At 38.8% G+C, this 23,791-nt stretch overlaps 1 protein-coding gene across 4 annotated transcripts in view; it reads right to left on the reverse strand.

Annotated features, from left to right (window-relative positions):
• The window catches only part of COL4A1 (collagen type IV alpha 1 chain), a 183,476-nt gene that overhangs the window by 7,880 nt on the left and 151,805 nt on the right, over positions 1-23,791 (reverse strand). For all 4 annotated transcript variants that reach the window (XM_081855451.1, XM_081855453.1, XM_081855452.1 and 1 more), the window contains exons 44-48: positions 22,412-22,484; positions 21,972-22,043; positions 11,233-11,361; positions 7,068-7,166; positions 550-762 (exon numbers count right to left, since the gene is read on the reverse strand). In XM_081855451.1, coding sequence (XP_081711577.1) covers positions 550-762; positions 7,068-7,166; positions 11,233-11,361; positions 21,972-22,043; positions 22,412-22,484 — 586 coding nt within the window. The remainder of the gene's footprint in view (positions 1-549; positions 763-7,067; positions 7,167-11,232; positions 11,362-21,971; positions 22,044-22,411; positions 22,485-23,791) is intronic.

A 23,791-nucleotide genomic window follows, 5' to 3' on the forward strand; every position in this document is an offset into this window, starting at 1 on the left:
AATAGATTTACAATTATTATGAAGTTTTAATTTTGGTTAAAGAAAATAAAATAATTTTAGGTTTTCACATTTTCTAAGTTATTCTTTAAAATAATGAATTAAAATGTTACAATCTGTGAATCTATGCAGTGCAGTAGGGGATGAACAAGTACAGGAAGAATGCAGGTTCAAGTGACAGGTTAAGACTTCCCCAAACAGCCCAGGATCCCATTTATCAAGACTGGCTTTTTGAGGCAGAAAGGAGCTTAATGGCACCTTTTAGATGCTGCAGCAGTTGACAAAACTAAATTGTCCACTACAATTTTACTTGATTTAGGGAAGGCAATTGCGACAAAGGTGTCTTTCTCTAATTGTAATATGCTCCAGTTACAGATAGGTAGCCGTGTTGGTCTGCCATAGTCAAAACAAAACAAATTCCTTCCAGTAGCACCTTAAAGACCAACTAAGTCAGTTCTTGGTATGAGCTTTCGTGTGCATGCACACTTCTTCAGATCCCATTCTTCAAATGTAATATGCTCATTTGACTCAATTTGTTTTGTGCTCTCTTACCCAAGTCCTGACCATGGGCCCGTTCATTTCCTTGTACATAAAGCAAAGAATACCCGTGGAACATCAGTCTTGTTCCAGATGGGCATGTTGGCTCCTCTGTGCTTTGGCTGTGCCTGGTCACAAGGAAACCGTGAGCTACAGAGGGACTCCCTGGTGGACCCATTGGCCCTGGCATGCCTTCAGGACCAGGTGGGCCAGGAAAGCCTCTAGGACCTGCAAGATAAAAATTGTATATCTAAGATAGTTCACTGACAGTGAATTCGTTTGCACCTCACACAGAGCCAAGCCATGGCTGAGCATGGAAACAATGGGACACATTTAAAAGTAAACATACATGGATTGGCATTGTTTGTGTTACACAGCGGTAAATCTAAACACACTTACCTGGGAATAAGTACCACTGGGACTCATTTCTGAATAATGTGCCTTTAAATAATAAATCAAGAATTGCTCTTGTTTTTTTTTTTTTTAAACAATTTTTATTAATTTTACAACATAAACAAAAAACAGACAAACATAACACGACTTCCCCAAACCTCCCCTTCACTGCATCCTTATTTTAAAATTTTTTAGCAATCCTTCATCCCTTTTTATATTTAATTCTCTTTAAAGTTTTTTTTTAAATTTCAATTTTTACAGCTGTAATTCTTTATATCCAATCCCTTGACATCTTAACATTCCGAAATTTTACAACAATTTTTAAGATAGATTTTGAATTTTTTCCAGTCTTCTTCCACTGTCTCTCTCCTCTGGTCACGGATTCTGCCGGTCATCTCTGCCAGTCCCATAAATTCAGTCACCTTGGTCTGCCATTCTTCCAGAGTAGGTAATTCTTTAGTCTTCCAATACTTCGCCAAAAGAATTCTTGCTGCTGTTGTTGCGTACATAAAGAATGTTCTATCTTTCTTTGGAACCATTTGGCCTACCATGCCCAAGAGAAAAGCCTCTGGTTTCTTTACAAATGTCCACTTAAGGATTTTCTTAATTTCATTATAGATCATTTCCCAGTAGGCCTTAATCTTCGGGCAGGTCCACCGAAGATGATAAAAAGTTCCTTCGCATTCATTACACTTCCAGCAATTGTTATTGGGCAGATGATATATCTTTGCAAGCTTGACTGGGGTCATGTACCACCTATAGATCATTTTCATTATATTCTCTTTCAAGGCACTACATGCCGTAAATTTAATACCTGTGGTCCATAACTGCTCCCAGTCAGCAAACATAATATCATGACCAATATCTTGTGCCCACTTAATCATAGCTGATTTAACCGTTTCATCCTGTGTGTTCCATTTTAGCAGCAGATTATACATTCTAGACAAATTCTTAGTATTGGGTTCTAGCAATTCTGTTTCTAACTTTGACCTCTCCTTCTGAAATCCTAGTTTCCTGTCCTGCTTAAAGGTTTCATTAATCTGGTAATAATGTAACCAGTCTCGGACTTTAGGTTTCAATTTCTCAAAACTCTGTAGTTTCAGGTTTTCACCATCATATTCTATAATTTCACAATATTTTGGCCAATCTGAGTCCATGTTCAGTCTTTTTACCGCCTTGGCTTCCATTGGTGACAACCACCTGGGGGTTTTACTCTCTAGCAAATCTTTATATCGATTCCATACATTATACAGTGCTTTCCTGACAATATGGTTTTTAAAGTTTCTATGTACCTTTACCTTGTCATACCATAAATATGCATACCAACCAAAGTTATTATCATAACCTTCCAGATCCAAAATATCTGTATTCTCAAGAAGTAGCCATGGTTTCAGCCAGCAAAAAGCTGCTGCTTCATAGTAAAGTTTTAAGTCCGGCAGGGCAAAACCCCCTCTATCCTTTGCATCAGTCAGAATCTTAAATTTTATTCTGGGTTTTTTGCCCTGCCAGACAAATTTAGATATATCTTTCTGCCACTTCTTGAAACAATCCATCTTGTCTAGAATTTGCAATGTCTGGAACAGAAATAACAATCTCGGCAATACATTCATCTTGATGACAGCAATTCGGCCTAACAAGGAAAGTCTCAGCCTAGACCATATATCGAAATCTTTCTTCACTTCCAACCAACATTTCTCATAATTATCTTTAAATAAGTTCACATTCTTAGATGTTAAGTTCACCCCCAGATATTTTACTCTTTTTGCAATTTCCAAACCGGTTTCTCTTTGGAAACTATCTTTTTCCCCCATCGTTAGATTTTTTTCCAACACCTTTGTCTTATGTTTGTTTAATTTGAAACCTGCTACTTGACCAAATATTTCAATTAGTTCCAAAACTCTTTTTTGTACTGGCTTCTGGCTGTTGTAATGTCAAAACTAGATCATCTGCAAATGCTCTTAACTTATAATGTTTAGTTCCGACCTGTATTCCTTTAACCAGCTGGTCCCTTCTAATCATGTTCAGGAAAACCTCCAGTACCGATATAAACAGTAGGGGGGATATTGGGCATCCCTGTCGTGTCCCTTTCTCTATTGGAATCTCGTCCATAACCATACCATTTACAATTAGTTTAGCCTTTTGCTCAGAATATATTGCACCTATACCATTTTCAAAGTTCTTGCCTACCCCCATCCCTTGGAGATTCCTCTTCATAAAACTCCAGCAAATGTTGTCAAAGGCTTTCTCTGCGTCCACAAAAATCAACACAGCTTTTCTATTTATGTCAGTTTCCAGGAGTTCTAAAATGTCTATAATGTTCCTCACATTGTCTGACAATTGTCTACCTGGTAGAAAGCCTGTTTGGTCCCTGTGAATCTCCTCTAACAAAACTTTTTAAAATCTTTTTGCTAAAATGTCTGCAAAAATTTTATAATCCACATTCAGAAGTGATATAGGGCGGTAGTTCTTAACTTGATGTTTCTCAGTTTCTGTCTTCGGTATAAGTGAGATGAATGCTTCCTTCCACGATTCGGGAGCCTTTTTCCCCTCCAAGATTTGGTTGCAAACTTCTTTCAATGGTTGTACTAGCCATTCCTTCAGTGCTTTATAGTATCTTGCAGTTAGTCCATCTGGTCCTGGTGATTTCCCTAGTTGCATATCCTGGATGGCACTCTCTATTTCTTGGTCTGTAATTTTCTCATTCAAACTCCTTCTGTTTTTTTCCGAAATTTTTGGTAGGCCGTATTTTTCAATAAATTCTTCTATCTCTTGTTCATTTTTTGGCCCTTGTTTATACAATTTCTTGAAAAAACTTTGAAAACAATTACTTATCTCATTTGGTTTATTAATAAACTTCCCATCTACTTCGAGTGATGTCACCGTATTCAGCTTTTGTCTCTTTTTCAATTGCCATGACAGTAGCTTCCCACATTTATCTGCTGACTCAAAGGTCTTTTGCCTCATTTGTTTTATTTTCCATTCTATTTCCTGATTCATCAGTTCCATATATTGTGTTTGATAAAACTTTATTTCTCTTAAAATCTCATGAGAGTTAGGCTTAGATCTCAGTTTCTTCTCCCCTTCTTTTATTAGGTTCCAAATTTTCTCTTTCCTCTCATTCTGTTTTTTCCTCTTTATTGAGTTCTGTTGTATTAGGAAGCCACGCATCACGGCTTTGCTTGCGTCCCAAATTACTCTTTTTTCGACATCTGATCTCAGGTTAATCTCGAAGTAGTCTTTAAGTGTCTTTTGGGCCTTTTTACAAATTTCTTCATCTCCAAAAAGAGTGTCATTCATTCTCCATCTAAAGGTTCCAGCTGTTGTCAGTTTCATTTCCATCTTCACGGCATTATGGTCGGAGCAGGTTTTTGGGCAAATTTCTGGTTTTTTAACCCTTGATGCCAGATTACTAGAAATCCATATTTGGTCGATTCTAGTCCATGTCATTTTTGCTTCAGAGAAAAAAGTCCCCTCCCTTTCCAGAGGGTTCCTAGTTCTCCAAATGTCAATCAGGTCCATAGTGTCAGTCAGTTCAAAAAAAGTCTTTGGTAGCCTTCCATCATTAGATATTACTTGTCTTTGGGCCTTGTCCATGTTTGTGGAGACAACTCCATTCATATCGCCCATCATTATAATTTTAAAGTCCAAAAAGTCCATTAAAGTCTCATGCAACTTCTTGAAGAATTCAGCCTTCCCCTCATTTGGTGCGTAAACTCCAACAATCAAAATCTTTTCTCCATGAGTTTGAATTTCCACTGCCAGGTATCTTCCTTGCTCGTCCTTAAAGATCATTTTTGGCTCGAGTTTTTCCTTAACATAAATCACTACTCCTCTTTTCTTGACTTTGTCTGATGAAATAAATTCTAATCCTAGTCTCTTATTTGTTAAGAGTTTTCTGTGTGGGTTTCTTGTAAACAGATTACATCTAAGTGTTCTTTCTTTAAAATATGAAACACTTGACCCCTTTTTCGGGGATGGTTTAGACCATTACAATTCCAACTCAAGAGTTGCAGAGACATTTTTATTACTGGGTACCTCTTCCACCGACTGCACCAAGTTGTTGTTCCTCCTCAGTCGGTGCTTGGTTCAATCCAAATGATAGGTTTGAAATGTCCGGTATTTCCCTCTCGCTAACAGTTCCTTTCTGAAGATCCTCTAGGTTTCTTTCCAGAAAAAGTTCTTTATCCTGATTTGTTTTTATTTTGATTTTCTTCCCTTTAAAGTTGAAGGACAGCCCTTGTGGGAATTCCCATCTGAATGGGATATTATTCTGTTTGAGTAGATCAACTAATTCTTTAAACTGAGTTCTAACCTCCAAAAAGTGTTTAGGAATATCCTTGAAGATCTGTATCTGAGAATTTTTAATGACCAAGGCCTTCTGGAAATGTAAATTCAATATTTTATCTCTTTGTTCCTTTGATCTCAGGGTGATTAAACAATCTCTTGGTTTCTTGCCTTGCTTCCTGCCAATCCGAAAGGCTGTAGTTATTACAAATTCATCTTCCTCTCCATCTAGCTCGTCATTCCAGAAATCTTGAAATTTATCTGTAAGGAATTCCCCAAGCTTGTCCTCTTCCTCTTCTGGTACCAATCTCAGTTTCAGGTTCTTGCTTTTCCTTTCCAATTCCAATAGGGCTAAAGCTGCATCATGTTCATGTACTTTTTTTGCAATAGGCGCAATTCTTCCCTTGGTTTCTTCAGCAGTGGTCCTGGCACTCTCAGCTATTTTCCTTGTTTCCGTAGTCTCTTGGATTAAACGGTTGATAGAGTCTGTATTAGATGATATTGTCGTTGTGTTCAAGTCTAGTCTTGTTGTCAGCTCCGTCAGTTTCTTAGAATTCTCTGTAGACTGTTTAGTAAGCTCTGCAGACTGCTTAGTAAGTACTTCTAAAGATTGATTTATTCTGAGCAGAGCCTGTGTCATTGAATCCATTGATGCTGCTGTTGTTTTCTCTTGTGCAGCTGCTGCTCCTGATATAGAACCTCTTTTTTGAGCTTGTTTTTGAGCCTGCTTTGTTTTACTTCTTGTTGAAATTTCTTCCTGCGGGTTGCTCATAACTCAAGGTCATTCACACAGGAAAGTTGCAAGTGGAAAATCCCGCTGAATACACCGTAATGCAACTGAAGCCCTCTAGAGGGAGAAATTGTGTCCAAATAGAGGTAACAGCTACAAAGAAACGGAAAGTTCCAAAGGCACAAGTCCAACCAAAAGTCCCTACTTTGTAGCACTTTATGGTAATAAAACTGTAATCCACCAAAGTCCCGTTAATATGTTTCAGATAGATCTTATTTTGTAGCCGCTATCTTTTGACAGCTCATTTGACAGTTCCTTTTCTAGGCAATCGCTGCTCCGGCAGCCTGGCCAGAAGTGTCGGCAGCAGAAGCTTCCCCGTTCATTACTCTTTCTTTCTTTTACAGGTTAGATTAATTCTGTCCCCCCCCCCTTCCCCTGCTCTACAGGGGGGAGATCCTTTCGATGTCTGGTCTGGTAAAGTTTAAAATAATTTTCCTTTTAAGTACAGCTCAGTCTTTTCATTGCTCCGTTACTCATGCAGATCCGGGAGGCTGACTTCCTTAATTTTGCCTTTCCCGTTTTCAGCCAAATCTTCTAAATTTTTAAAGTCCCATTTCCTTAATTTTCCGTTCTTACTCACGGGTATTGTTGTTGCCAATCGTTAGTTTCAGAAAGGAATCGGCGCTCTCCGTCAATGGCGACGTGGCTTCACTCCGCAAGCTGGGTAGCGATCCTCAGCACCGCGCTCGCCCCGATGCCGCTCCGGAGCCTTTAAAAAGGCTCTTTCACGATACCGGGGGGCGCAAAGGTGCCCACCGAATCTCCTTGCTCACAGGCTTCAGCGCCTGTGATTTTAGGGGTCCCCCGCTTGCCGTAGCGGGTAAGACCCGAACTCACGGAGCAGTCCTGCCTCGGAGCTCGAGGCTAGGACCGCCATTGAACGCTGGCGCCGACCGGAAGTCCAAGAATTGCTCTTGACTTACTGAAGCCTCTATTAAACTCCTTAGGACTTGGCACTGGACTACATACAGAACATAGCAACCCAGAAAGATGGGTGGGGTATAAATAATAAAATTATTATTAATTATTATTATTATTATTAGCAATGGAAGAAGATTGGACTTGCCTGGAGGACCAGCAGGACCAGTTTCTCCTTTCTGACCTGGCATTCCATCAAATCCCGGAGTGCCTGGGAGACCAGTCACACCCACAGGTCCCGTTACACCTGTTGAAATAAGGACGTGTCATTACAGTGGATTTATGGAGTCACTATCATTTGAAATTCCCAGTAGTGATGTATGGAAGTGAGAGCTGGACCACAAAGAAGGCTGATTGCCGAAGAATGGATGCTTTTGAATTATGGTGCTGGAGGACTCTTGAGAGTCCCACGGACTGCAAAAAGATCAAACCTCTCCATTCTGAAGGAAATCAGCCCTGAGTGCTCACTGGAAGGACAGATCCTAAAGCTGAGACTCCAATACTTTGGCCACATCATAAGAAGAGAAGACTCCCTGGAAAAGACCCTGATGTTGGGAAAGATGGAGGGCACAAGGAGAAGGGGACGACAGAGGATGAGATGGTTGGACAGTGTTCTTGAAGCTACCAGCATGAGTCTGACCAAACTGCGGGAGGCAGTGGAAGACAGGAGTGCCTGGCGTGCTCTGGTCCATGGGGTCACGAAGAGTCGGACACGACTAAATGACTAAACAACAACAAATCATTTGAAATAAGATGTACAATGGGCAAATCAGTATTCTAAACACCTGGGGAGCAGCTTCCAAGGGTGTGCAGGGAATCACTACATCAGTAGTGGGATCTGGATCCAGTCAGTGGAGTGGATACTTACCCCTACCCACCATGGGCCTGTTTTTACCCACATCCTATTTTCACTTCTTTATATACTTTGTGGTACTAAAAAGGTAAAGGACCCCTGGATGGTCAAAGGTGTGGGGTGTAGCACTCATTTTGCTTCAGGCCGAGGGAGCCAGCGTTTGTCCACAGACAGCTTTCTGGTTTATGTGGCCAGAAGGACTAAACCGCTTCAAGTGCTGTTTACCTGCCCCAATGCAGTGGTACCTATTTATCTACTTGCACTGGTGTGCTTTCAAACTGCTAGGTCCCCGTTGTGTGGATTTGAACTGCTGACATACTGATCAGCAGGTACAAGAGGCTCAGTGGTTTAGACCACAGTGTCATTCACCATTGTGGGGCTGGCTAGAGTGGGCATGTGGTGTGAGATGGAAGGAGGCAACACTGAGCTGGGATGTGGGAAAAGGGAAATGGAAGCAGAGACATGGAAACTGTACAAAGACCCCTAAATGGAACCCCTTCTCCGCCCAGTAAATGCCTATTTTTCCCTGGCCCAGCCCTATTTTAGGTTGTAGAGTGCAGGATAAGAAAGCTGTAGAATCCCCACTCCCTCAACTCTCATCTGCTGCAGCTACCAAACTTCCACCATCACTTCCTGGGGCCCCACCACTGGCAACCACTGAGCAAATGAGCTTCTCTCTCTTTCTCTCTTTTTGCAATCATCTTTACTGATTTCTTTAAAAAACAAACATTCATGAAATCACTTTGTAACTTCTTTGTAAATTTTCCTGTAACTAAACATGTGATTCTAAAACGTAAGAAAATAAAATGTGTATTTCATCTGATTCATTTGTACTCCATTTACACCCTTCTTACTTGAGTCCTTTATTTTACTTAGTTGAATGCCACTCATAACACATCTATATATTTGGTAATCTAATTTTTCCACTGTATTTTAGTATTTTTCCTTACAGGAGTTATTCTAAACCAGTCAAAAAAAAAATCTCTCCATACTGTTTAAATATATTCCAATCATTTTTGAATTTTTGCTTCAGGTTAAGAACTTTGCTTCAGGATAAGAACAGAAATCGGGTTCCAGTGGCACAGCAGCAGCAGGAGGCCCCATTAGCTAAAGTTCAGGTTAAGAACAGTTTCAGGTTAAGAATGGACCTCTGGAATGAATTAAGTACTTAACCCGAGGTACCACTGTATTTCCAAATTTCTTTTTATCCCTTTCCAGATTGGTATGTAATTACCTTTGTACAAATTTATATTTTAACTGTTATCCATATGCCTAAATGCGTGATTTTCTTGGTGATCATAAGGCCTATAAACTGTTGTAATTCTCTTTTAGTTAAAAAAAAATTTAACTAACATTTTGGTTTTATCTTTATTTAATTTTAAGCCTGTGACTGACCCAAATTTGTTTATCTTCTCTAAACTGTTGGCACACTTTCTCTTGGGTTTTCTGTTGTCATCATCATCATCATCATCATAGACTTTTATTGTGCTAGCCATAGGCCATGGCATCATTCAGAAAAATAACAACAAAAGCAAAAACAGCAATAACCATAAAAATAACCAGGCACCACACATACGATATAAACCATGGTCACAACTACTAAGATTATTTGTTGCATAAAATAGAATAGTTGAATTCTCTAGTAAAATATGCCAAATTAAATATCCGAATCCCCTTTGCAGATGACCGTTATTTTATCTAGTTCTTTTCTCCTGATCTTCTTAGCTGCCAACGCATAGAATGCTACTTTATAAGTTACAAAGTCATCAGCATCGCTCAGCAGCCATTTCACCCTTTCCCCCCTATTCAAATGAGTTCCATTCGGAAACAAGGGTTTTATGAATCGGTGTCTTGGGTATATATATAACGGGCACTGCAATAAATAGTGGCACAGGTCCTCCACACAGGGTTGCCCACAGAGACAAAGTCTCTCTTCATAATGTACTTTGCCGTAGCATCCATCCAACACCGCCGAGGGCATCATTTGGAATCGTAATTCTGCGAAAGCGATTCTAAGCACGGCAAGTCGGAGCTTTGACAAGTAACAGGCCTGGGTATGCTCCGTTTTAATAAGTGGGAACCATGGTGAGCTCTTGGTAGAAGCCATCATGGTTAGATCTCTTTCTGCATAGGACCTAAAGAGACAATATCTTAAGTGCCTCTTAAGTCACCTGAAAATATTGTAATTGATTGGGACAAGAGGCATTGGATACCATCCTTCCAACATTGGTTCTGTTTCTGTTCTGTGTGTGACATAGCGGGGAATCTCTCCTCCAAAAGAAATTGAAGTCTTTTCACATAATTTAAGCACAGGTAATCAATTCTAGCCTGTATTGTTGTCACGTCAGCTTCAATGCTGACGTGAAGAAGAGCAGCTGGAGTCCCGTTGGGGAGCGAGAGCACTTTCATGAGGAATTTGTTCTGCCATACAAAAGAATTTCATTAATGCCCCACAAGCTTTCTGCACTTTGAGTTTCATAGCCTCAATGTGCCCCTTTCCATGATAGTGTCTCAGTGAAAAGAATTCCCAGATATCTGATATAATTCTTCTGTGTCCATTTCAGTCTACTCACTAAAATGTCTGCAAAGATTTTATAATCACTGTTAAGTAATGAGATGTGTCCGTAATTTTTAACAGCTGATGGCCCTGTTCCCTTTGGAATCAGGGTAGGCTTCCTCCCATGATTCTGGCAGCTTTCCTGTATTTAAGATGTTATTTACATCTTAAAGATGTTATCTTTAAATGGTAATGACAATAATTCTTCTACTTTTTTATAATATTTGGCTGGCAATCTTTCTGGACCTGGACCAACTTTCATCTTTTTCATTGCCTGCTGGATTTCTATCATGCTGATTGGAGCTGCTTCCTCTTTTGAAATCTTCCAGAGTTTATTTTGGTTTAAGAACTTGTCCATTTTTTCTTGATTTTCTTTGTAGAGTTCCCTGAAATATGCCAGGAAGCTGTTACTTATCTTTTTTGGTTCCTCAATTATTTCTCCATTCACAATCAATTTATTAATCATTTTTTTCACATTGTTTTTTCTTTAATTGCCATGCCAGCAGCCTACCAGGGAGCAACTGAGCTTCTCTGCTGCAAATGAAATCTCAGCATCTGTCCCTAGAATAGTTCCATTCTGGTACAAGTGCAGAAAGCCATAGAAATACCTTAGAAAGTGATAAAGACTGTCCTTCCTCTGTAGAAAGTGGGGCAATAGGTTAACCAGAAATATGTATCTTATTGAAAAAGACTTGTGCCTTTCTCCAGCCACATTGCAGCCCTCATGGAAATGGACAAAATGCATGTCTCATTGGAAGAATGCATCTGAGCCCAGGCACCATGTGTCTCACTGTTCTGGACAGCCTAAACTGATTTCCAACATGGTGGTGACAGCTTTGCTGTGACTCACCTGATTTGGCCTCGCAAACCTATGAATTCTAGAAGAACTAAAAAGCCTCTCACCTTGTTGGCCTTTTGGGCCTGGAGGACCAGGAAATCCCTTAGGGCCTACTGGGCCTACAGGGCCAGGTTCACCTGGTTCACCTTTCAAGAGCTGGAAGGGGCCTGGAGGACCTGGTGGGCCTGGAAAACCTGTCAAAGATAAAGAGTAAATAATGTCCACTCAGCAAATTACATTATGTCAATATTATATGTTTTTGGTTTTTTTTAAAATGATTTTTTTATTAATTTACATCAAAAGAAAAAACAAACAAACAAAAAAACCATATTAGTTTCACATCAAAATTTCACAACTTATTCCTTTTCAGGACTTCCTCCAGCTTATCCATAAATCATCCGTAGTTATAGTTTAAGTTACGCATTCCTTAATTTTATATTGACATTATTTATATCTTTCATTCCATTCCCTTTAGACAATATTTCTTAGTCCTTCACAGTGCTTCTTTAAGTCCCATTAGCGTTACCTGACCCCCACTTATATCTTCCAGATATTCCACAAATTTCCCCCAGTCCTCAATGAACTTTTGGTCTCTTAAGTATCTGATCTTTCCTGTCAATTTGTCCAACTCTGCATAGTCCAACAGCTTCATTCTCCATTCTTCCACAGTCGGTATTTCTTGTTGTTTCCATTTCTGGGCTAGTAACAGTCTTGCAACTATTACTGCATATTGAAAAAAATTACAATCTTTTCTTTTTATCTCTTACATTCCCACCACATATGGTAAAAAGAACCTTCTGTATCCTTACACTTCCAACACTTATTACATGTCTTATACATTTTTGCTAATTTTACGGGTGCCATATACCACCTATAAAACATTTTCATAACATTTTCTTTTAACGTCATACATGCAGTAAATTTTAAACCTTCCTTCCATAGTTTTTCCCAGTCCTCAAATTGTATATTATGACCCACATCTCTGGCCCAGCGAATCATTACCGACTTAACTTCTTCGTCCTTTAAATTCCATTCTAGCAACAACTTATACATTTTGGATAGTGTTTTCCCATCATTATCTATAATTTCCATCTGAAATTTAGAATCCTTGTCCGCATAACCATATTCCTTACTGTCTTTCCTAAACATTTCATTAATTTGGAAATAATGCAACCAGTCATATACATAACCTTTAACCTGCTCATATGGTTTCATTTTCCATTTTCCTCCTTCTTTAAGTAACAATTGGCTATATGTTATCCACTCACTTCTCATATTAATTTTCTTTACAGTCAAAACTTCTAGAGGGGATAACCAGTGTGGCACTCTAGGGTCTAATAGGTTTTTATACCTATCCCATATTTCAATTAGAGGGCCTCGGAAGATGTGGTTCTCAAAACCTTTATGGACTTTCTTTTTCTCGTACCATAAATACGCATGCCATCCAAATCTATTGTCAAACCCCTCTAAATCAAGCAATTCGTTATTTTCTAGTTTAATCCAATCTTTCAACCAGCAAAGGCATGATGCCTCATAATACAATTTCAGATCTGGCAGGGCAAAGCCTCCCCTTTCTCTTGTATCTGTTAACAACTTGAATTGAATTCTTGGCTTTTTGCCCTGCCAAATATATCTTGAAATCGCTCTTTGCCACTCTTTGAAAATTCTATTCCCCTTAATTATGGGGATAGTCTGAAATAAAAATAGCATTTTTGGTAACACATTCATCTTAATTGTAGAAATCCTTCCCCAAAATGACAATTTCATTCTTCCCCACACCTCCAGGTCCTTTCTTATTTCTTTCCACACTGGCTCGTAGTTATTCTTATATAAATCTATATTTTTGGGAGTCACCCATATTCCTAGATATTTAACCTTTTTGACCACCTCTATCTGTACTTGTTGTTGCATTATATCTATTGCACTTTGATCCATGTTCTTCACAATCATTTTCGTTTTCTTCTTCTTTAGTTTGAAACCCGCCACTCCTCCAAACTGTTCCATTTCCTCCAATACTTCTTTTACTGTAGTTATTGGCTCTTCAATCATTATTACCAAGTCATCTGCAAACGCTTTAATCTTATATTCATTTTGGCCGATTGTCACTCCTTTTATTTTCTTATTTTGTCTAATCAAATTCAAAAGGACTTCTAACACCGTTATAAATAATAGTGGTGAAAGTGCGCATCCCTGTCTTGTTCCTTTCTGTATCTTTATTTCTTCTGTAACTACATTATTTATAATCAGTTTGGCTTTTTGTTCTGTATAGATTGCCCTTATTCCATTAAAAAACTCTTTGCCGACTTCCATATGTTCCAGATTGCTCAACATAAAGTCCCATGCTACGTTGTCGAAAGCCTTCTCTGCATCCACAAACATCATTATGGCTTGTTTATCATTCCTGGCAGACAGATATTCCATCATATTAATTATATTTCTTATATTGTCTTTCATCTGCCTGCCTGGAAGAAAACCTGCCTGGTCCTTATGAATAATTTCTAATAATATATTCTTCATCCTCTTTGCAAGAATTCCTGCAAATATTTTATAATCTGTATTTAACAGTGAGATCGGCCTGTAATTTTTGACTTGGATTAAATCTGAATCCTGTTTTGGAATAAATGTAATATATGCCTCTTTCCATGTTTCCGGAATTTCTCCTTCTCTTAAAATGTTGTTCATCACTTCCTTCAATGGCGTCATCAAAATAGATTTCATTTCTTTATAGTAGCACGCGGTGAATCCATCTGGCCCTGGAGCCTTCCCCCTTTTTAAATCTTTTATTGCTTCTTTTATCTCTTCTATTTCAATTGGGGTATTCAGTTGATCTTTTTTATCTGTCGGGATCTTCTGCACCTTTTTATCTTTCAAAAATCTCTCTATTTTCCTCAAATTGTTCCTTTCTTTATTTTTATATAATCTTCTGTAATAATCCAAGAACCCCTTTCTAATTTCTTTCGGGTTAGTTATCTCTTCTCCTTCTAATGTAATTTTATTTATTGTACTCTGTTCCTTTCTTTTTTTAATTTGCCAAGCAAGCCATTTTCCTGATTTGTTCGAAAATTCAAAGTTTCTTTGTCTCAGTTTTTTGATATTCCATTCCACTTCTCTGTTTATTATAGTTGCAAACTGAGCTTGTAAGGCTTTAATATTTTCTTTTATTTTCGAGCTGTTTGGTTTTTTAATTAGTTTTTGTTTGTTGTCCATTATCTGCTTCAAGATTTCTTCTTTACTTTTTTCCCTATTCTTGTTTTTGATTGTGTTCTGCTGTATGAATAATCCTCTCATTACTGTCTTGCTTGCGTCCCATACCACTTTTGTCTTTGTACCTTTATTACAGTTGTCAACAAAGTATTCTGTTAGCCTCTTTTGTGCTTTTTCCACAACTTTCTGGTCATCCAGGAGATAATCTTTCAGTCTCCATCTGAAAGTTCTTTCCTCAAAGCTTTTCAATTCAAGTTCTATTGGGTTATGATCGGAGATTACTTTTGGTTGAATTTCTATTTGTTGGGTTCTCGGAATCAATTCGCTCGAAATCCAAATCTGATCTATCCTTAACATTGACTGGTTCAGTTCGGAGTAGTAAGTGAACTGTTTGTCCAACGGATGTCTAAGATGCCAAATATCTGTCAAATTACAATTTTTTATCATTGATAAGATATATTTAGGTAATTTCCCTTCTTTGCTTGTTCCTTCTCTAAGTCTATCCATTTCCAACGAAACCACTCCGTTCATATCACCCATTAAAATAATTTTCTGATCCATATATTCAAATAGTTTTTCTTCTAGGGTTTTGTAGAATTCAGTCTTGTTGACATTTGGTGCGTAGATCCCGACTATAATCAAATTTTCTCCTTGCCATTTGATTCGTACTGCAATTATCCTTCCCTCTTCATCTTTGAAAATTTGTTGAGCTTCGGACTTCCGGAGGCGGCGCGAACGGTAATGGCGGTCCTCTCTCACTTGTGAGGGGGAAGCTCCGCGGAAAAGGGGTCGCCCGCTACGGCGAAGCGGGGACCCACATCGAAAACCCACAGGCAGCAAGAGCCTGTGGTCCTGAGACTCGGCGGGCGCCAGAAGCGGCCCCCAAAACGAAGAAGGAACCCCGTAAGGGGCTCCGGAACGTGGAGGGGGTAGCGGCGCTGTGAGTCGTTTCGCAATCTGCGGAGTGAAGCCGCGCTGCTGCTGCCGGTGAGCGCTGACCTCTTTTCCTGGGAACTTCTGATTCGGAAAAGCAACAACCCGTGAGTAAAGAAGGACTTTATAATATTAGAGACCAAAGAAAAATTACTGAATTTGGCTGAAAGCGGAGTGACGAAAAACAGGAAGTCCGTCTTCCGCTGTCATTGAACTTCAAAGCAAAGAGCTGGAGGAGTGGAGGCAAAGAGAGAATTTTCAATCTAAGGGATCTCAGCACCAATTGAACTTATTTGCAAGTTGATTAAGGACTTTAAGCACTGGAATTTATGCTTTTTATCTGCATGGTGTTACCTTTCTTCTATTGGATTTATAATTTAAGTAAGAAACCCAGGTGCTGGAGCTGCCTGCGTAACTGAGCAGCCAGTTTGCAGACTTGGATACTTTGACTTTAAACTCGGAAACAATCTGAGGAGTTTGGACTTGTTACTTTGAAGCATCATTTGGATACCAGTATGCACTGACTGAAACATTGTGGTTGCTAAAACTAAAACTAACTCTGCTAAAACCTACTATTGAAGGTTCTTGGACATTAAATTTGACTTTAATAAATTTTACTGGAACTGATCTCTTCCCTATAGACATTTTAAGCTCCCCCTAGAGGACTCGGGATTTACAGCAGTGACATTATTTTACTTTCATTTTCCCGGTCTCCTGTCTGACTGTTACTATCTGGGATGTTACTTTCTCATGGGAACAACTCAGCATGACCATGACTTTTAGATAACTCTGGAATGAGTGGCGCAAGAAAAAAGGGACCAAAAACCAGACAAACAACCTTAACAACTTTAACTGCAGCCTCACAGACACGTAGATCATCTGTGCCTACTTTGCCTTCTGAGGAAGAAGCTGCCTCTCTGCCACGGGCAGGGGAGGGAGAAACTGAGGACTTACAATTGGAAGATATGGCCTCAGGAGCAACTGCTTCTATTTTAGAGAAAATCTATGAAAAATTGGAATCTTTGGATAAAAAAGTGGAATCACTAGACAAAAAAGCTGATGAGCAAACTGCTAAAATTGATCAAAACACAGAATGTTTAAATAGATTAACTGGACAAGTGGCACAGAATGTACTGGCAATAGGAGAATTGACGGAGGCTACAGGTGAAAATCGGAAATTGGCTGAGGATACCAGCCAAAGACTTGGAAAGCTAGAACAAGAGGTAAGACCACTCAGCAAACAAGTAGGTGAACATCAGACTTATCTTTCTATGTTGGAACTTCGAAACAGGGAGAGTAACTTAAGGATAAGGTCCATACCAGAAGTGGAAGAAGGCAACTTGGCTGAGTTTTTGACTAAAGAATTTTCCAAGTTTTGGAAATTAGAGGAAAAGGACTTTAAAATTGTATCGGCTTTTAGGCTTGGAAGACTTACAAAGAAAGAGAAGCCCAGAGACTGTTTGATAATATTGAGATCAAAGGAGGAAAGGGATAAGATTTTGGGCTTACATTACGGAAAGTCACTGGACATTTTGGACAAGAGAATTGAACTTTACAAGGACATTCCTAAACAACTGCTTGACCTTAGATCTGACTATTTGGAATTGGTCCGACTGCTGAGGAGCAACTCAATTATCTTCAGGTGGGAATTTCCCCAAGGATTATCTTTTACTTTTAGAGGGAAGAAGGTTAAAATTAGAATATTGGAAGACAGAGATAAATTTCTGACTACATACGGAGAGGACCTTCAAAAAGGAATTGAATTACCTTCTGGGCCTGGAACACCAGGGGTACCTGCACCCTTGGACCTTGAAGACCCAGCGAATAAGGTACCACCCCCAGAAAATTAACCAGATTTATTCAGGATGTCTCTGCAACTTCTGAGCTGGAATATAAATGGCTGCAACATCCCGGAAAAAAGAAGGAAAATTTTTCACATATTAAAAAAGGAACAATTGGACATTATGTGCTTACAAGAAACACATGTGACTAGGCTCCACAGAAAAGTGCTAATAAACAAAAGACTTGGTCAGGAATTCATATCTTCGGACAGAGTAAAGAAGAGAGGCGTGGTGATATATGCAAAAGAGAGCCTGTCACCTAAATTTTTATTTAAAGATGAACATGGAAGAATCTTAGCAATTGAGATACAACATCAAGGAGAGAAGATTTTGATATTAGGAATCTATGCACCAAACGAAGGGAAATCGGAATTTTACAAGAAGTTGCATGAGATTATGCTGGACTATCTGGACTATAACAACATCATTATGATGGGAGATATGAACGGGGTCGTATCAACTAATATGGATAAGTCACAAAGCCAAAACGTTACAAAAGATGGCAGACTACCAAAGACTTTTTTTGAAATGACAATATGGATTGGATTGACATTTGGAGAACAAAGAACCCCTTGGGAAGAGAAGGAACATTCTTCTCTGAGGCCCAGCTGACTTGGACAAGAATCGACCAAATATGGATATCTAGAGGTCTGGCACCCAAGATTAGAAAGGTGGAAATCTGCCCAAAGACCTGCTCCGACCATAATGCACTGAAGATGGACATGACATTACTACCAACCGGTTCCTTTAGATGGAAGATGAATGACAATTTGTTTAGAGATCAGGAGATTACTAAGAAGGCCCAAAAAGCTTTGAAGGATTACTTTGAGATAAACATGAACACTACGGTGGAAAAAAGAACTATCTGGGATGCAAGCAAGGCTGTGATGAGAGGGTTCTTGATACAACAGAATACTGTAAAGAAAAGGATACAAAATGAGAGGAAAAAGAAGATTTTGGAGAAAATCAAAGAATTGGAGAAGAAGTTAAGACTAAATCCGAAATCACAGCCGATATTGAGAGAAATTAAACTTCACCAAGCACAATATTCTAAACTGATAAACCAGGAAATAGAGTGGAAGATTAAACTAATGAAACAAAAAACTTTTGAATCGGCAAATAAATGTGGGAAACTGCTAGCGTGGCAGTTGAAGAAGAGACAAAAATTAAATACAGTTACAAATCTAGAAATTGAAGGAAGAAACATTCAGAACCCCGCGGAGATAAAAAAGTGCTTCCAGAGATATTTCAAAAAATTATATACTCAAGGGCCGCAAGATGAGGTTGAGATTAAACAATTTTTGGAAAAAAATGGACTAACAAAATTGTCACAAGAAAACAGATCAATCCTGAATAACAAAATAACACGACAAGAGATTGAACAAGCCATTCAGAATATGCAATTGGGCAAATCCCCAGGGCCAGATGGCCTGACCTCCAAGTATTATAAGACATTAAAAGACTACTTGATTCAGCCACTGATGGAGGTCAGCAACGAAATTATGGAGGGGAAGAGGGCGCCGGAATCGTGGAAGGAAGCTTTCATCACATTGATACCAAAATCGGAAACTGAAAAGACACAACTCAAGAACTATCGTCCCATTTCCCTTTTAAATGTGGATTACAAAATATTTGCAGACGTCTTGGCAAGTAGATTTAAAAGAGTTTTAAATGAAGTAATTCATAAAGATCAGGCAGGCTTTCTCCCAGGTAGACACATGTTTGCTAACACAAGGAACATTATTGACATTTTGGAACTTTTGCAAACAGACATAAATACAAAAGCAGTGTTAATCTTTATAGATGCGGAGAAGGCCTTTGATAATATCTCTTGGAAATTTATGAAGGGAAATTTAAAAGAAATGGGAGTGGGACGGGGTTTTGAGAATGGGATTGATGCAATATACTCAGAACAAAAGGCCAAATTGATAGTTAACAATGTGGTTACAGAAGAGTTCAAAATTGAAAAAAGAACACGACAAGGCTGCCCGATTTCCCCTCTGCTATTCATTTCGGTTCTGGAGGTGCTCTTGAATATGATCAGAGGGGACCGGTTGGTGGAAGGGATTCAGGTCGGAGCGAAACAATATAAACTTAAAGCCTTTGCAGATGACCTAGTTTTGACTTTGCAGGAGCCAGAATCTAGTACAAAAAGAGTATTGCAACTGATACAAGACTTTGGTCGGGTGGCGGGATTTAAACTAAATAAACAGAAAACTAAGGTGTTGGGAAAAAATTTGACAGATACAGAGTCAGAACGGTTTCAGAGAGAAACAGAACTAACTGTGGTTAAAAAAGTAAAGTACCTAGGGGTAAACATAACAGCAAAAAATCTGAGTCTATTTAAGGATAACTATGAAAAATGTTGGTCTGAAATTAAGAGAGACTTGGACAGTTGGACAAAACTGAAGCTTTCTTTGTTAGGCCGAATTGCTGCTATTAAGATGAATGTATTACCAAAAATGTTGTTTTTGTTTCAAACACTACAGATTGTGGACAAGACGGAGTGCTTCCGGAAGTGGCAGAAAGATATATCTAAATTTGTCTGGCAGGGCAAAAAGCCCAGAATTAAGTTTAAGATATTAACAGATGCGAAAGAAAGAGGGGGCTTTGCCCTGCCAGACCTAAAGTTGTACTATGAAGCCGCAGCTTTCTGCTGGCTAAAAGACTGGCTACTTCTCGAAGACACTGACGTACTGGACCTGGAAGGTTTTAACAATGCTTTTGGTTGGCATGCATACTTATGGTATGACAAGGTTAAGATCAATAAGGCCTTTAAGAACCATATTGTCAGGAAAGCAGTGTTTAATGTCTGGACAAAATATAAAGACTTATTGGAAAATAAAACTCCAAGGTGGCTTTCACCTCTGGAAGCTAAGGCCTGAAAAAGACCCAATATGGAGGCCAAATGGCCAAAATATTGGGAAATATTAGAAAAAGATGGAGACAATTGGAAATTGCAGAGTTTGGAGAAAATGAAGGATAAAGTGCGAGACTGGTTACATTATGCTCAGATTAAAGAAGTCTTTAAAAATGACAAAAAGATAGGGTTCCAGGTGGAGAAATCGAAGTTAGAAACAGAATTGTTAGAACCAAAGACTAAGGTACTTTCAAGAGTGTATAACTTGCTGTTAAAATGGAATACACAAGACGAAACGGTTAAATCAGCTATGATAAAGTGGGCACAGGACATTGGGTATAATATCATGTTTGAGGACTGGGAAAGGTTGTGGACCACTGGGCTGAACTTCACTGCATGTAATGCTTTGAAGGAAAATGTAATGAAAATGATATATAGATGGTACATGACCCCAGTTAAACTTGCCAAGATATACCATTTGTCTGATAATAAATGTTGGAAATGTAAAGAAAATGAAGGAACATTCTTTCACCTCTGGTGGACTTGCCCTAGGGTGAAGGCCTTCTGGGAAATGATATATAATGAGCTGAAAAAGGTATTTAAGTATACCTTCACCAAGAAACCAGAGGCCTTCCTTCTGGGCATTGTCGGCCAGAAGGTGTTAAAGAAGGACCGAACATTTTTCATGTATGCAACAACGGCAGCAAGGATACTCATCGCTAAGAATTGGAAAACTCAAGAATTACCCACACTGGAAGAGTGGCAGATGCAACTGATGGACTATATGGAACTAGCAGAGATGACTGGCAGAATCCGAGACCTGGGAGAGGAGAGGGTTGAAGAAGATTGGAAGAAATTCAAGATTTATTTAAAAAAACACTGTAATTTGGTTGAATGTTAAGAAAGGATGCTAGATCATAAATAATTGTGCACCACTAAATTAGAAAGAATTAAGATGATAAGTAAATTTGAGAAAAAATTATAAACCTTTTGGAGAATTTATAGATTATATTTAAATGAATTTGACATAAGAGTGTAAACAAGATGATAAATTGCTGGCAAGAATAGACAATGATGCAAATGGGAGCGGGAGGTGTGAGGGAGTCCAAGGATGTTATGAAAAGATGTTATGATATTTGTTATACTGTTCTTTATTTTTGCATTTATGTTTAAAAACCCAAATAAAATATATTTTTTAAAAAAAGAAAATTTGTTGAGCTTCAATTTTGTTTTTAATATACACAACCACTCCTCTTTTTTTCTCCTTAATATTAATACCTCAATATTATATGTTGAGGGGATTACAAACAAAGGTGCTAATTGGAGAGGCCCCTTAGGATCACGTTATATATTTGAGATTCTGCTGATTTCATTAAAAATATATATATTTCTGCTCCTTGACATCAAAATAATCAAATGTGCTGAGCATACCCAGTCCTAATGAAGACACACCTTTGGAAGTTTAGCTCTATGTTGACAAAGCACTCCATTATGTCAGCTCCCAAAGTACAAGGGATATAAGCACCACTCCTGCTAATTAGCTAGCTAGGCTGCAACATGGACAGTTGGAGCAACAGCGCAACCACACCCCTTCTAGTTTACTTAAACACTCTCATCTGACACAGGTTATGCAAGCAACTAGCAATTCATCTTGTGCAGTAGCTCCAGATGCTCATGTCGTTCTTGGACATAGTGGAGGAAGACATAGGACATAGTGGAGGAAGGTACAAGGAAAACTCTAATGGCCAATTCTCTGGGACTGTGCCTCCCTGCAACTCTTCCCTCACCCCCTCTTCCTCCATCTCCGAGTGCCTAGACACTCCCCCCTGATTCATGGGTGGCACACAACCCCACAAATCACTGGCCTGGATCATTCTCCTGCCCCCACCTATTCTGCCCACCCCTCAGACACCAGCCTGTCCTTGACATCAAACCTGAAGATAAAATGGACAAAGCTATGACATACCTTTAGCTCCAGGAAACCCTTGGTCACCTTGTTCTCCTTTGAGTCCAGGAACGCCTGAAGAACCTTTTGGACCTGGATATAAATTAAACTTCAGTATAGGCAACTCTTCTGCTTATTTATCTACTAATTCTAAACCACACTTCCTACATAGCAAATACTTGAAATATTTTATACTTTCTACTTGAGTATAATCATGGAATCATAGAACTGTAGAGTTGGAATGGACCTCAAGGTTCATCTAGTCCAACTGCCTGCAATGCAGGAATCTCAACTACATTGCATCCATGACCGATGGCCATCCAACCTCTTCTTAGAAACTGTCAGTGAAACTGTCCACCACCTTCCAAGGGAGTTAGAATGAAAATCTATTTCCTCTTTATTGTCACTCTAAATCAGAAGACCATGTAGTTACTGATGGCCATTATATCTGTCCTTCATACCTTGAGGGCCTGGAATTCCAGAAGGCCCCATGTCACCCTTTGGGCCAGCAGCTCCTGGAAAGCCAGCATTGCCCTGCAGAAGAGAAAACAGCCCTCAGATATGCCTTTGGAGACAAGTGACACACAGATGTGTGGACAATTTCTAAAACTGCAACAAGTCAAGCAGTCAACACGTATCTCCTGAAATTGAATAGACAAATAAGTTATGCATAAAAAAGGATCTGCTACATGGCACAAGACTCCAAGTTCTGCATATGAAATAAGTGGGTAACACAATTTGCTATACGTTGTAGAACGAGGTGGGAATTGTGGGAAATAGCAGTCAAACATAACTACGTAGGCAGTTTGACATTGATGAGAGTGATGTGAAGCTCCTGTTCCTGTTCCTAACTCTATCCTTGTCCAGAGAGTACTCCCAAGCTATTCATGGTTAAAAATATTTGTGAACAGGAGCAAAAAGCTCTACAGGAAAAGATGGATTGTGAAAAAAGCGAAGTATTTGGGAATTGAAATAACAATGAAAAATATTAACCTTTTTGACAACAAATGCAAAAAAACTGGAGAGAAATTAAAAAAGATTTTAAGATTTGGAATAGATTAAAATTGTCATTTTGGGGAAGAATTTCAATAATCAAAATGAACGTTCTCCCCAAGATGCTCCATCTCTTCAATATGATCCCAATTATGAGTAATATGTTTTGATGAATGGAGAAAAGATCAATACAAATTGTTAATGGATAAAAGAGAAAGATTTAAAATTATATTATGTATTGTTGAAAATAAATAAATTGCAATGTAAAATTTATGACTTATTACTAGAGTGGGACTTGAAAGATGAAGTAGTAAAGGAGGTAGTGGTCAAATGGGCACAGGACATCGGCCATACAATTTACCTAGAACAGTGGGAGAGGCTTTGGCAAGTGGATACCAGATTTACCGCCTGCTATAGCATTAAAGAGAACTTTATGAAAATGTTCTTTAGGTGGTATCTGACACCATCAAAACTTGCAAAGATTTATAAATTAAAGTCCAATCTGTATTGGAAATGCGATAAAGTTGAAGGGACAATGATTCATGTTCAGTGGAGATGTGAAAAGATTAAGAATTTTTGGGGTATTATACATGAAGAGTTGAAAAAGATGCTCCAAATCCCCATAGAAAACAAAGCAGAGGTGTATTTATTAGGTCTACTGTATTAGGGAAGGAAACGAAAACAATTTTTCTATACGCTATGGCAGCCGCCAGAATAGTTCTTGCTAGTAAATGGAAAGGTGAGACAATACCCACAAAAGAAGATTGGATATGTAAATTAAATGGATTTATAGAATTGGCAAAGCTAAAAGCAGCCATAAGGCTCTAGACAAATAAAAAATGGCAGAA

Source organism: Podarcis erhardii, assembly GCF_964252035.2.
Source record: "Podarcis erhardii genome assembly, chromosome: 3".
Lineage (NCBI taxonomy): Eukaryota > Metazoa > Chordata > Lepidosauria > Squamata > Lacertidae > Podarcis > Podarcis erhardii.